The sequence below is a fragment of the Corvus hawaiiensis genome, chromosome 3 (assembly GCF_020740725.1).
Source record: "Corvus hawaiiensis isolate bCorHaw1 chromosome 3, bCorHaw1.pri.cur, whole genome shotgun sequence".
Taxonomy (NCBI): Eukaryota; Metazoa; Chordata; class Aves; order Passeriformes; family Corvidae; genus Corvus; species Corvus hawaiiensis.
The window spans coordinates 95,496,904-95,512,703 of NC_063215.1; the positions used below are offsets into that span (position 1 = coordinate 95,496,904).

General features: G+C 44.8%; 1 protein-coding gene across 1 annotated transcript; it reads right to left on the reverse strand.

Annotated features, from left to right (window-relative positions):
- Window positions 1-3,173: 3,173 nt before the first annotated feature.
- Window positions 3,174-13,305, reverse strand: SLC30A1 (solute carrier family 30 member 1). Its single transcript, XM_048298162.1, has 2 exons — window positions 12,538-13,305; window positions 3,174-9,151 (listed from the first exon to the last, which is right to left on the reverse strand). The coding sequence occupies exons 1-2, from the start codon at window positions 13,166-13,168 to the stop codon at window positions 8,241-8,243; spliced, it is 1,542 nt and encodes a 513-aa protein (XP_048154119.1). The 5' UTR covers window positions 13,169-13,305; the 3' UTR covers window positions 3,174-8,240.
- Between the last annotated feature and the right edge of the window lie 2,495 nt (window positions 13,306-15,800).

Genomic DNA, 15,800 nt, shown 5'->3' on the forward strand with positions numbered 1-15,800 from the left:
CTCCATTGATGCCATAATTTCATTTGCTCTCTACTAACCAGAGTCACCACCATGGGAGAAGTGGCCTGCCTTTTTGATACTATCAGAGATGAAAGAAGTTTTGGCAAAAATCTCATAGATCAGATTTTCTATTCTTAAGAAAAGATCTAAAGAACTCCAGTATCTGCCCTATCGTATTTCCATGCCACATTAATTACTGCATGCACATGCAGTAATAGTAACTCAGATAACTCTCTGGGAAGAGGACAGCAGATAAGAGCATTACAGAAGGCTACTGCAGAAGCTGTGGTCTTGAGTATCTCACCAGCTTTCAGTAGAGAAACATTGTTTTGACATTACCTTGTTTTTGTAGATACTTTTAGAAAGGGCACACCAAGTGCAGTGGTGCTCAAACTCTGGGTTCAGTGGCACCTTTTTTTTCAGAGCAGCACGCAGTGTTGCAAGGCAGTTGAGCAACACACTCTCCCCTTAGCTGTGTGGCTAAACTTCTCAGCATTAAGGGAATGGGAAAAGGGACAAAAAAACCACCAAACCATGCAAGTTTTCAGCAAATGTTACTGAGGTTTTGAATAACACATAGAGCTTGGGTGATGCTCTGGGCTTTTCACATACGGCCCGTGATGTCACGCTGCGGCTGTGACGTCAGCGCAGCTCTGACACAGGAGCTCTGCCCACGCAACTTGACTCAATATTTAGTTCTGCAGTTTTCCTACTCCTTCAGAAAAAGATAACTGGGACATTATGGTGCCAAGTGTCATTCCACTTCCAAGCTCAAGCACACGCACCAAACACCTCCTTTTTAGTGATAACTTGCCGACTAACTCGTCAGTGTCTCTTACTGTGCCACTGCTGCGTGCAGGGAGGTTTTCAACGAACTGGAAACGCACCTACCAAGGCTGGGTAAGAATTCTTGTGATAATTAAACACAATTCTTTCCTTTTTTTTTTTGATCAGCAATGTGAAGAGAAAATCACTTCAAACTAGCATGACATAGAAGTCTAAGACCTCTGCCAGTATGGATATTTAGGATGAACTGCTTCAGCCTGGATTTTAGCTGGTACTTAAGCCCAACCCCTCCTAACACTCAGCTGGAAGCATGCAGAATCAACCCCATCCATTTGGGTCAGAACCTTCCCACATGCCCACAAAAATACAAGTGAAAATCATCACCCAAATTTTGCTAACTCACATAATCCCTTTCTCAAGGGAAAATGTACTTGTCTGCAACTGACTGGGGTAGAGCCCAAGGCAGCACAGGATAAAACGATGGACTGCATCTCCAGTCAGCACTGCTAATGAAAAGATCTTGAGGGTAGGCAGTATGTGCAGCATTTATCTGTGGGAGTGTTGTTCACTCCTGAACTAGGAGTATGAGCACCCAGCTCAAGTAAGCAGCAGTGACCCAGTTACCTGCAGAGACTCCCCGAGCTGTACTCTCTGCACCCTCAGCTAGAGGGATCACACGGTAACATCAAACCAAGCAGTGAAGCTGAATCCAGGTCTGCAGCAGGCCAGCAGCATCCCCTTACACTCTGCAGACACACTCTAAAGCACAGAAGACTGGCAGCAAGTAACTCCCTCGGCTGAGGTCTTGCCTATACTGCAGAATGCAGCTGCCTATAGCACAGAATGCAACAGAAACAAGTGTGGGCCAACCCACAGCAAACCTAATACATGAAATTAAATCTAACAAATCCACCCAGTGAGTCCAGGGGAAGATGAGGACAGGCTTCAGCCCAGGCCAGCAACAAAAGCACAAATGCAGGAAGCCCAGCAGGTTGCACATCCTGTTCCACAGCATCACCAGGGCTATTCTTAGCTGCAGGAGCTGGTGCAGGAGGGAAGCGCTGGGAAGCCGACCAATGTTGTAACTAGAAACAGAGCTTGGGTGATGGGGGGTAGGGATTGCCATTTGGTCTCAGCAATACTTTAATGTTTGTGTTGATTGTCACAAAAAAAAAAAATAGATAAACCAAAACACAAATACATATAAATGCTAGCCAAAGTTTCAGTGGCAAGGCTTTCATGCCAGATTTGGGAAACTAGCACGGATCAGCCTGAGAAGGTGCCTGCTGTAAAGTGCTTGTCTGCCTGGAGTCAGACACTCGCATCCCACCCTTCTCCTGTGACATTAGCTCCTCTGAAAAGCAGCAAGGAGTTGTTCTGGGAGCTGGATCTGGTCCTTGTGGTCAGGCAGCTATCCGAGGTACAAGGTCTAGGAATGACATACAGGAAGGTACATGTAAAAGCAGAAATAAGCTATAGACCTGAAGCTTCCCTTCCTGCTAATTTAAAATTCCCACACCAGCATGTCTCATAAAGGATGTTCATAGTAAGTTTAAATCACATCCTGTCATGAAGTGGTAGAAGTAGCTTTGGAAAATGGCAAAACTCAAGCTCACATGCAGTGCTTACAGCACAACCAAACATACCCTCCTGCACATGTAACTAATAATGTGGAATCACTTTTCCCTCTTGAAGCAGAAAAAGGAGCTGCTGAAGCTGCACCAGTGAAGGGCTCCAAAATGAACTCATCATTGCAAGCTTATTAACAGCTCAAGGCAGGTATTGGTCACCATCCTGCCCTCCTCAGTAGTAGTGCTGGCAGCTGCAGTCAGTCTTTTTCTCCCAAAAAACTGTGCAAACTGCAGTGTTTCTGAATTGAAACAAATGAAGCTGAAAAGCACCAAAACATCTTCTGCTCTAAAGCAGCTTTCTTCCAAAGACATTGAAAAAATAGTATAGACTCATATTAGAAAGCCTACCTTATTGACCCTTACATCAGATACTTAACCACGGCCAATTAACAGGTCAAGAAGAGGTTTTTTTATTCTTTTCAAAAGCTGTTTTCCTTTGAGATAAAAAAACCTGTATTTTGCATAATTAACTCTTCCTGATACTAGAACTGAGCAACTATTCCTTTAATTGCACCTGGAACCCAGACAGTTGGAGGCCAGGACTTTACAACCCATTTACTAACCTCCTCTTCTATTTGTGCTCTTTGCATTTGATTCTGAGGTTCTGGGAGATGCTGACAGTGCATTTCTACTAGTTAGATTCCTTCCTAGGAGCTGATCTGAGAAAGAAATCCCAACTAAATGTATTTGACAGCCAAGAGCTCCATTTATTTTCTCAGCACTTTACTATTTAAAAACAAAAAAAAAAGGAAGAAAGAAAAAAAAGAATATTATTCTTTATTTTAAAATAAGGCAAAAAGAAATATCATCAATGAACAAGTTATGCCAATCATACTTTAACATTGTTCAGGAAAAGGATCCAGGACATGAAAATAAAGAAGCCAAATTAATCCCATGTGCTTTTTGGAGACTTACAGATGAAAGGTGTTTTTCAGCTTTGTGGTTTTGCTTTTCAACTAGTTAGACAACACGGTGAGTGCAAAAAGTATAAATGTGAGCCTGCTAAAACGTGGTGCTGTACCTCACAGGCAGCTAACTACACAAAGCAAAGGTCACAAGGAATAATCAGACCTTCTGTTATCAGCAAAGCTACATTTGATTTGGAAAATTGTCAAGTCTGGCTTTAGCTCAGGCAAATGGAGCATCCACCTCTTTCTGTCTAGCAGAGAAGGAAAAACCAAAGATACTGTGGACCCGAACCACTTAAATGCATACCTCAGAAGGGTGTAACTGATGCTATGCTATGGAACTAAAATATGCAGAGCATATTTATATGCTTTTAAATATAGTTAGCAGTATTTCCCATTCCCTCCACGTGGAACTCGGAAAATCTAGTTACAAAATTCGCCCCCTCCATCCCCCCTGGTCTCTCCATAGCTGAAGAGATTAGAAAGTGCAGTCAAAGCAGGGGGCAGGGGAAGGAGAATGGCAAGAATCTTTATCCCTCCTCCCCAAACCCCACCAGGCAGTGTTTAATAAATTCACATGGCCCGATTTCAGAAGCAAACAGCAACGTCAGTTTAGCTAAACTTGTTAACAAGTCTTAGGACACTCAGTGGGCTTTTTCCCATTTCTTTTTGGAGAATGGGGAAAAGGAATAAATCCTGGGATTATATCGAAATGACAGTATTTCGACAGCAAACTTAGAAACACCATAGCAGTCCTGATTTTAATACATCCAGAAAATCTAGGTACTTTTTTTCTTTAAAAGCCAGGCTGCACTGGCAGAAGCTTTGGACTCACTCCCACAAGTAATTCCTGGTGTGCAAGTAAGTACTCGTCAGCCCGATGAAACTATTTAAGAATACAGAAATGTTCAGGACTGAGCCCTTGCCATGACTTTTGGGGAGTCACAAGTTGGGGCCGGTTGTTTTACATAACTCTGTGTATGTCCATACCGCACACCGCGATGTAGCAGCTACAGATATTACCAAAAGCCCACACTGGCTGTTGAAAGCAGTTGAGCTACAATTATTAGGGGTTCCACAGAAACAATTTACTCTGCTAAAAAGGAAGCTTGATGGTACTGTGGCTAGCCCACTGAGTGTCTGAATTAGTTCTGCACTGCACTTAGGTGCAGATATAATCTAGGAAGTGATTCTAAAATAGCATGTTCCTGGATGAGACATGGAGTAAGGGTAAAGTATTTCATCCAGTGATGTTCAGTACATCTCTGACACATTTAATCAGAAGCCTAAACAATCTAGACACTGAAGTACAAACTTATTTTTCCTTAAAATCAGTGTTCCATAATTGTTTTTATTTTAAAAATTCAGGAATGTGATACACAATACAATTAGCTCCCCACCCCTGCAGTGTTCACTTACATGAGATTCACTAGTTTCATGCTTTGTGGGAAAAAAAAAAATAGGAAAGAGAGACTGTGCAGTGCTTTTGAATGCTCTCAGTGTTCTTAAAATGTGAACTTTAGAACAAATCAAGTCTGTACAACCCCAGACAGATCAAGTTAAAAAAAAAAAAGCAAGCTATTTCACAAGTTAGCAGGCTATAGTCGGGTCTCCTACAGCCAAAACAGAGAAATTGTGTTCCTGCTGCTGCACAGCCACCACCTTGACCTCAGTCTATGCTTTCAGGGAGTTTGCCATCGAGGGTTAAGGAGACTAAAGGGCCCTGGTAACACCAGCTGGTGCTGCACGTGCAACAGGGCACATGACAGAGAGGCCATGAAACTCCCCATTCTGCCCCCATCATCATCATCATCATCATCATCATCATCATCATCATCATCATCATCACTGTCACCTCTGCATCCTGTCAAGATACTTAAAATAATGACGGGGAGAGTTTTTTGACTTTTTAGCTAGCCATTGCCTGCAATGGACACAGAAATAGAAAAATATGATTTCTGGCACAAAAAAACCCAAAAAAACCAAACCAAAACAAAAAAACCAAACCAAACCAAAAGATTAAATAGTTTAAAATGGAATTAGTGACTACAACTCCATCTATTCAGATGCATTTACTGAGACTATTAACCAATGACGGTAACTGTTATGACTTACTAGTTGCCCTCATTTTATAAGAGCAACAGGAGAGAAGTCAGACTTCTCAGTGCTACCATGGTTTGATTTGTTGGTATTATTTTAAATAAACTAAAGAGCAGTAGTTCTATGGTGCATTAGTGACATATGGCAGGACCTCAACAATTCATACTAATGATTGAGACCAATTTTAAACTAGTGATGAAAATAATTAGTGAAAGTTTACCACAGAAAGCAAGGATACACATTTAAAATAAAAATACTACTTTGTTCATTTCAAAATTTACTTGGTTAATACTCTGTAGTATAGTAGCAGTGGTAGCATACTCTGCAAATGTAGTCTCATACAAGATCTCATTTAACAGTCAACTCTAGATCATATACAGGTAACAGAAAAAAGAGTTAAGGTAATTCAGACAAAACAAAAACATATATAAATACTATATTAATACATTTAAGTTAGTTTATGAGACTATACAACAAGCATAAACACAGAAAAAGGTGAGCAATGCTGGTGACTGGGAAGCACCAACCTCCCCAAGCCAGCACAAAGCCAAGCCCACCCATCCAGCACCCACAGCTTCCTGACGATGCATCTGAGCAGCCAAGGGGCAAAACCCCCGGGCAGTGCTGTGCTGCACCCAGGCAATGCAGCCTTCGATGAGCACCCTGGAAGCAGAGCCAGTGCCTCCACCATTCCCATGCTTTGGCACACAGCGCTTGGCCAGAGCGTGGCGTGAGCAGGGGGCTGCTCCTGGCTCCACAGGCTGCACAGTTAATGCACAACACTGGTAATCCACCCATGGATAATCGAGAGTTGACTGCAAGGCTCTGCTGAGAGCTTGGGTGAGACCACTGACATGACGTGGGCCAATCCAGGTCCAATGAGCAGCAGGACTATTTTGTACTATTTAGGAGAAATTATGATGCAAGACACAAATTAGAAATGCAAACTAGGGAGGTGTTATGTATCTGGAGGCAAAGCTACATTCCCTTCACTAACAAAACATTCTTTTTTAAAAAAATCTACATTTAAATACTGTTAAAAACCTGAAAACCACAGCATCAAAAAATTTCATAAGGCCAAAACTATCCTCAGTTCCCTCTGGTTGTGCCTAGGTATTGCAATACATTTGTAGAAGTAGTAAATGCCAGGTAATCTAGTATCTTATCCTCTTTCCAGTGCCTTCCAGTAACAGATCTCAGAGCTCATCACACAATAGTTAAGCCTCACAACACCCCTGTGAGGTAGGTATTATCCCCATTTGAAGACAGGGAAACTGAGGCAAAGTGTTTATCATAACCAGAGTCAAAGAGCAAACAATGGAAGATCTGAGCTGTTTTCCAGTTTTGCACATAGGAGCAATCCATTAATCACAAGACATTAGATCCTGTACATAACGTGAGAGTGGATCAAAAGGGCCAAGGTTTTAGATTAGATTTCTTGTATGTTTTATCATTGAACTCTCATCTAGTCTCTGCCAAATTCAGAGTCCACACAGCAGTTTCTCCTTTCCTAAGGTCTAAGTTGGCAGCACACTCTAACAGCTTGTTTAGAGCCAGTTGTCAATTAACTGAGTCAAGATTTTAAACCACAGATTTGGATACTGACGAAGTGAAATTATGTAATACATAAACATCTTGAAGTGTGAAATATAGTGAATATATTACTCCCTGCACCACTTCCCCAGAAGTCAGTGGAGGGCTCCTGAGGACACAGTGCGGACCAGGACTGAAGTCACTGCAAGTGTTTACAGACACACTCAGCTAGAAGCAAAATGCACCTTTACATGACTTGCTGGGGAGCTGCTGTCTGTGCTTGAAAGCATGAGTTACACTGTTGGTGCTTGAGCTATATTGTTGGAGGCAGACCTCCCCCAACAGAGCACTTATTGACATAACTGATTCTTTATCTTAGTAAACTCAGCATCAGCTAAATATTAAGCTCCAGCTCTTTATTCATAGCACTGTTGAGTCAAGGGTTCTTTAAACCTCAAAGACTTTCATGACCAGACAAAACTTGGAAGTAAGGTAAAACAGCAGAAAATCTATAAAGTGTAGAAGACTGTGTTACTTTATTGACCAGTCTCATGTCTCGATCACAGAGCAGTATATAGTAGCTTGAACTGCCATTCTGACAGAAAAAAAACCCTTTCACATCTGTTGTTTTCAATTACCTCACTACCTGACCAGAAGAAGAGGGGACAATTTCTGACAATCATATGATGTTCTCTTTAAAATATGCTGTGCGATAAATTCACTAGAAAAGCCTTCACATTTATTATTATTACATAGCTTTAAGAAAAATATGTGAAACTGCAAAGTGGTTTCCAGTTTTTAGTAGTTATATCTTTAAAAATGTTCTACGAACTTTGGTTTTCTTAGGGCTTCTAAATAAACAATATATTAAAATATCTACAAATCAAATATTAAAGGAGAAAGCAGGTCCAAAGAATCTGTAACACAAATTGAGTTCCTACATGCTTATCCCTCGAATACCTTTTCACTGGAAAAAAGTATCTTAATTTGAAGCACAGCAAAAAGTGTCTCTGCTGAAATGTTGAAACTGGTTTTCTGAAGTGTTACAGCATTGGTGCACTTCCTGTCTATCTCAGTCAAACAAAGTCAACACAAACACATTGTATCATGACAGTGACATTATATTCTTTAAAACAAGCATTCTATATTTAGCAATATGACAAGAACAAGGACTTCAGCAATTACACTACTTGGCAAAATTGCATCTCAAACATCTGTCTCTTCCTCTTGCAACACAGCTGTTGACAAAGTCACCACAACTCAGGTAGCACCCTTCAGGGAGTTACAAAGATGACTCAAACTGCTCGTTTTGATCGGTGTTTGCCTCCAGCTTCACTGAAGGGATGCTCTCCGACTTAGTCCTCCTCGTTTTTGGAAATTCAATGACAACTTCTGAACAAGAAATACTAAGTGACGAGGATTTTTCTGTCTTCTTTGCAGTACTATCTTCTCCTGTTCCACAACACTGCTTCAAAGCACACTGAGTCCTGCAAGGCAACTCGCATTTCCCTCTCCCTGACTCGGAGCCAACGCTGGCAAACTCAGGCTGAATGGTAGTTGCATGAATCCCTTCGTCGTGAAAGATCTCTTTGATGCGCTTTGCCACCATCATGTACGTGGAAGGGTCAGGACACTTGATGTGAGCAGTGCCAATGATCCTACTGCCTGCTAGCTGCCAAATGTGTAATTCATGGATTGCTTCGACTCCTTCAAGGGTACGTAACTTTGAGTTCAAAGAATGGACATCTATTTGTTTGGGAACAGTCTGTAGAAGGATAAGGGCTGACTCCCTAAGTAACGGGTAAGTTGTGTATAGGAGTATACAGACCATAATCAAACAAAGCACAGGATCTAAATATAGCAACCAGCAAGGACCAGCCACAGTAATGCCCTCTTGCTCGGACTTGTTAGCTCTGCCAAGTGCTTGGGATAAAGTAGCATTTTCCATGCAATGATTATTGACACATGGATTAAAGCAAGGCCCATCTTCAGGGCATGGATTCCACAACCCATAAAAGAGCAAGGCATTCAGTACCACAATGACTGAACCCAAGGCATCTCCAAAAACATGCAGAAAAACTCCACGCATGTTAAGTTGTGCACTGGAGTCTTCTTCAACCTCCTCTTCATCCAGAGGATAATGGCCAGCATTCCCATTCACTTGTACATCACTCATGTCATCTTTCATATCACCTGACAAGAAAACAATAAAACAATTAGGCATGAGCTATAATACAACATATTACTGTAATTTCTTATAAAATCATATCCAACAGTAAGCATGGCACACTGTGTATGAAACCAAAAAGCAACTCAACCCACACACTTAGCAACACCTTCTCTGGCTGAGGAAAATTCAGTTGTCCCAATAAGTGATCTAAACAGTCTTAGAAGGCAACTGTTTCTACATGGAGCTTAAAGCTGCAGAGTGGCAAAGAATGAAGATGACCACATTTTAACTTATTCTACTGAAAAACTACTTTCACCTTTTCCAGCTGTTTAACCATTTGCCTATTCACTGTTTGTTTCTTAAACAACATGCAGAACTACAGAGCATATGTAAAATGGTGGTTTAAGTAGCTCAGTTGGTCACATTTGTTCCTTCTGTTGAAACACTGGTAGACTGATCACATTGCTAAAATCTCTCTTTAACCACAGGACTGCACTGCTATTTCAGATTAACATTTGAAGCCAGAAGCTCAAAAGCTGTGTGAATACAGCTGTGTAGCAGCTTCTTTTCAGGTTTACCAATGCATTTTCAAGAGGCTTCTGAATTCAAGGAAAAGGAATTTTTTCCAAGATGGTGCATGGAGCCAGTGAGATACAATCAGCTGAAATTTTAGATTTAAAATGCAGAATTTACCAGCAGAACTGACTATAGGGCAGTGTAAATTATCACTGAAGCTCTGAGAGGCTATGAACTACTGTTACTTCTATTTCAGAATAAATAAATAAGTAGTAAAATTACATTTTATGCAAGCGACATATAGCTGTTGAGTAGCACACAGCTTCTGATATCCAAAGCCATGGATTGTGCATAAATGGCCATTTTAGTGCCCTCCTTTGCCACACCTGTCTGCAATATTTACCACGCCAACACAGCTAACCAGCTACATGGGAATAAATACACACATCATTACAAAGAATGCTTTCTGCAAGAAAATCATCTTCCAGTGTTCAAACTGGAGAGAATTCTACATGATTAACCTCCTGCTTTTCTTCATAAGTTCTTCTTTGGATATTTCCAATGCTAAAGAAACACAACAGGCACTGGCCCCTGGCCTGACAAACTGAAACAAGGAGCTCTTACTGCTTCTGAGGTTATTGAGTTCAGAACTTTGTAAACATTAACAAGACGTGCAGCTTCTGCTGTTCTGCTCTTGTGGCTGCGATTCTGCAGTTGTAGAGTGTGCACAAGTCCTCTCCTCTCTGAAGAAGGAGTGGGCTCCTACCAAGGCTGAGTTCCAAGCCCCAGCTCATTAACTCATCCAGTACGCTTCTGCCCTGAAGCTCCAGCTACATTTTCCACACTGCCTCTAGGAGTTATGGAACATGGGACCTGTAACTTTCCAGAGAAGTAAATACATTAGAGGGAAATGTCTTAGGTTACAGAGTTCAAAGTCCATGATGAGAGTGAGGAAAGAGGAACGCTCTGCTCTGTACCAAGTACTTGGAATAATGGAGATCTGGAAAGTCAGTACAGCTGTCTACAAGAGTGGGTAACAGGAAACACAGCCCCAGAAAGATCTTGAATTTTTTTTAATGGCAAATGGTTAAAACAAGTCCATTTGAAATATGTTCATTGAAACATAACAATAAACTGATTATTTTACATAAAGTGCATGCATAGAAATGCCTGTGCAGGACTAGCCCCTAAGGCTATGACTACTTTTCACTTCCACCTTAGGAAATCAGGGACTACCCCACTGTGTGATTTCCAGTGAAGGCACAGGACCACCCTTGTCTTCAGCTCTACATCTTACATCTTCTCCCATGTCTCCAATCACCTTTACCTGAAACTTTTCCATGGGCAAACTATGAATAGCTCCATCCATTACCTGATCATGATAGGGCACAGAAGGAAACACAAACTTATTTCAAAGTTTCACTGTGACCAAAATTATGCCGTATTACCACCTAAATACCCACAACAAATTATTTGTTACTGCCAGAGGCACATCCATGAGACATTCCAGCCAAGTTAGCTCACAACAATATGCATTTTAATCCATGCTATAAGTTAACCTTTTGGTCTAACTAGTCCAAAACTTGGCTAAAAGCACAATTTTTCACCATGCAAGAATAATTCCCAAGCCAAGATATTTATGAGACAAAGGGTTAAGGGAATTTTACATTGTTTGAAACTAATTATTAGGACACCTCTGTTGGAACTAAACGAACATTAAGAGCTTATTATGTAGTCAAGAAAATGATGTAGTGTATTCAGAGGAACTTTCCCATCCTCTTGAAAAACTTGTCTTTCCAAAGCCAACATGGAGTCGGAGAAACAGAAACTAAGTTCCTCAAATGTGTACTGGAACCTCTGACCACAGAAAATCTGAAACTGTAGCGAAGTTCACTCCTATCAATTAAAGCTCCCTTTAAGCTAAAACAATGGTCTCCTGATGTCACCCTGAAACTGAAAGAGAGAAATTGGTTCCAAAGGCCGAAGTCCATTCCTTCTGGTGACAAGGATGCCCTAGGAACAGATAAGTGGCAATCACACACACCTTTCACTCTGCTAGCACGCAATACTTGGCTTTGATCAAGCTGCTTCAAAATGAACTATCCAGGATTCTGGATACATTAAAAAATAACCCAAAAAATTCCTACCCATAAAACAGTTTAACCACAATTGGGAAGGGAAGATTTTAAATGTATGTCTGCATGCAGGTGAGTGGGAAGGCGCATGCTTTAGAAAGCTAAAGAAAAATTATTCCAAGACACCACACATGTGCCCTGACACCAGCATGCTCCACATTCCGGCTTCCACAGTTCTGACTGGCAACTTCCAAGACTTCTTCCTATTAATACCGATGCTATTAAGAAGCACAGCGTTATCGCAGTGGAGTAGACTTCAGCATGTTTGGTTTAGATGGAGAGTAGCTTCCCAGGTAGCTGATAACTGACCCAATGGAGCAATCCAGCTGCCGGGACCGAGGCACTGAGCCGCGCTCCATTTGATGTGCAGCCAGTTCGGACGGCATTAGGACAGCGTCTTGTGACAGCTCGTGTCGCTAGGCAAGAAACGCTTGTCATGTGCCTTTCCTTGCAGAACCAACTTTTTTCCCCAGGGCAAACTGCTTTATCCTAAGACTCTTTTACACTCTGACCTGTCTGCAAAACAAACATGCAGCTTAGGGCATCCGAAGGAAAGGCGTGAGGAAGAGGTGCGACAGCCATGTGCCCCAAGAGCTGCTAACAAAGTTTCTCATCTCGTTCCCAGGAGTGCGGATAGATGGCCCTCACAGAGCCCGCACCAGGTGGGACCAGGACGGCCACCGCCCTACTCGGGGAAAGGACCCCTCCCGCTTTTCTACGCCTGGATGGGGCAGCGGCGCTTACCCCGCGGGGCTTACCCAGTTTCTCCTGGCTGACTCCGTTGGAGCTGCTGCAGTTCTCCACCAAGGTGCTGGTCTCCTCGCGGTGCAGCGCAGTCTCCCCGTCCCCGGGCGGCTGCTCGGGCTTGGGGCTGCCGCGGGGGTGCTGCCGGCCGCCGTGCGAGTGCCCGTGGCCGTGGGCGTGCCCGTGGCCCCCGACGCCGTGGTGGTTGAAGAGGCAGAGCCCCAGCAGGTTGATGATGAGCCCCGCCACCCCCACGGCGATGACCACCAGCGGCTGCTGGATCTCGTGGGGCTCCGTGAAGCGCTCGATGGCCTCCAGCAGGATGGTGAAGCAGAGGGCGGTGAGGAACACGGCGTTGACGAGGGCGCCCATCACCTCGGCCCGCACCCACCCGAACGTGTTCTTCTTGGTGGCGCGGGTGCGCTGGGCGAAGCGCACGGCCACCAGCGCCACGACCAGGGCCATCACGTCGGAGAGCATGTGGAAGGAGTCGGAGAGCATGGCCAGCGACGACGTGACGCGGCTCACCGCCACCTCCACCACGAAGAACAGGAAGGTGAGCGCCAGCATGCACAGCAGCCGCGCCCGCCGGTTCTGCCAGCACCGCGGCCCGCCCGGACCCTGCGCCGCCATCCCCTCGCACATCGCGGCTGCCCAGCGGAGGCACGAGGAGCGCGGCGGGCGGTCGGAGCCCCGAGCGCTCGGGCGGCCGCTGCGCTGCGCTCCGCTCCCCCCCGCGCCACCGCCGCCGCCGCTCCCTCCGCAGGCGCCGGGCGAGCAAACTTTGCACCCGAGCCCCCTCACTCTTTTCACACGGAACCCGAGCGCCGCCTCGGCCACGCCTCCACCCGCGCCCCATTGGCCGGCGCGCCCCGCCCGCCCGGCCGTGCCCTCCCGCCCCCGCTCCCGGCCCGGCTCGCCATTGGCCCGCGCGCCCTCGCGACAGCGAGGCCCCGCCCCCGCCCGGTAACGCCCATCGGGCCGCGGCCGCCCCGTTCCGCCCGCCCTCGGCCGAAACGGAGAGCGGGCGGGGCCGCCCGTGACGCGCCGCGGAACGGCGGCTCCCATTGGCTCAGCCCCCCGGCTTTCCCCTGCCGCCCCGCCCCCGCAGGCCCCGCCCGCGGCGAGCGGGACTCGTGCAAAAGGTGCGCTTCACACGGCCCCGGCCGGGCGCGCGCCCGGGGGCGGAGCTCCCCCTGCGGGCCGCGGGGGCGGGGCCCGGCGTGAGGGGCCCTGTGACGTCACGCGTCCTGAGCGGGGATTTTGGGTGGGATTTGCGCTTTTTTGGGTGAGTTTTTGTAGGGAGGTTCCTGTTTGATTCTTTTCCTGTTCGTGCCACTGAGGGCAGTAAAATAAGTGCGGAGGCGATCAATAATAGCTGATGAGCGGCTAAAAAAAATTGGAAGAGAAGAAGAAAGAAGTTTTGCTTGAAGTTTTGAAAGGCTGTGTAATATAATAAAATAACATACTAATAAAATAATTATATAATAATTGCTACAATATCAAATATTATAATAATTTAAAAATAATAATATTGCAAAAATGTGCAAATCCCAAAAGGTCAGTCCCTGGACATTGTTTGGTTTATTATGCTTGCAGTTAGGAAAGGGAAAGCAAGTGTTTTGAGACCTCCAGAAAAATCACAGAAGTGTAACCACAAAATTTAAAAAAAAAAAATTCCCCAAAATTACAAAAAGGCAGAGCTGACCTCTTACTTTGCCCACTACATTCCAGGGAACCAACAAACATGGCAGCAAGAGAAAGAGTGTCAAAGAATATTCCATGAGCAGAACATGGAGAGGAGACAAGCAGCCCTAGCTCTTTGCAGCTGTAGAGGTGTCGCTCTGTGTGTGGATCCACAGAGGCAGTAAGAAAACTGATGCTCTGAGAAGGAAAACCTAGCAAGAATGCAAAACACTGTTCCTATACTTTCAGGTCCCAAAGGATTGTGATTCAGGGTCCGTGCAAAGGTTCCTGACTCCGTTTCAATAGTAAAATGGCCGAAGGTGCTCACATATCCACAAGGAAAGCGTTATCAACAAGCATAACTGAGAGCACTGATTCAGGACAGGCTTCCCCTGTGCTCAGCAGCATCCCCATGAGCCCACAGCTGGATACCACAGTGTTTTGTCCATGTGTGCCATCCCCACACCTTTGCTTAACCTTCCTCACTTGGCAGAGGTGGCTCGGGCACCACAGGCACTGCTGTGCTGACCTGTGGCGCTGAACCCTGCTTTCTGTGAGATTACCCTGGTGTCAAAATCTAGGTGTGCTACGTGCTGAACGTAGCGGTAGCAGCCCGCACAGAATTCTTTAATGCCCATTGTAAATACAGTCAGCAATTAGATTGCTATAGCGTTCTCCTCACCTGCCTGGCTTCCCATATGCCCTCATGTCACTAATTAAGAAATAAATAACCAGGAAGCTGACCGGCAATTACATAGAAACGGAACACGCCCATGTTGTGTCGTCCTCACTCCCACACAGGGCCATTAGTTTACAAGGAAGAATTGCCCAAATTTAGGATATATGGGTCAAAGAAACTGGTGCAGCTCAAAGCTCTTTTAATTCCTGCAGGTGAGATGGGTCATCATTTTACAGGGATTGCTATTAATCCAATGGAATTTAGCTAGGAAGGAAAGGAGGACAAGTTTGGTGTCTCTCATTGGCTCAGGTTCAGGAATTACTGAAATTGGGTGTTAGTTGGTTGCCCCTGGGTGTCACCATAGTTTTCCTGATTAAAAGTACTCAGTCCCCTCCTGAGAGAAATAAACAGGATATCGTTATCAGTAGAACCTTGATGAGTAAAACTTCATTATAAACTGTGTCAAGAGCTTTGTCTAATTTAAAGAGGGGAGTTAGGGCTTTTTGGGCTTCTTTCTTGGTATGCAAACAATGTCCAGATCAATTTGTGATCCTTTTAACATCTCTTTACCATGAGACCACCTGATCTGCTCAAGCACACCCACACCACTGGTCAGTGTGCTGCAGCCTTCCCCTTACAGGATGGCATGTTGTTGATCCTTAGCCATGTCCAGGGATAGCTTTTTCTCCTGCTATACCAGGCTGAATGTTTAATTCCACTTGAGGCCAAAAGCCACAAGACATGGACCATATACCCCAGGAGAATGGGAGGGCCTGGTTTCTTCCCAGGCAGGGAAGAAAAATGGTTCCTGAGGCCTTCCACTGCTCCCTGATGAATAGGGCTGTGCGTATAGTTTTGACCCAGCCACTGTTGTCTCCATGGGCTTCAAACACAGGGGCTTTGACGAATGAT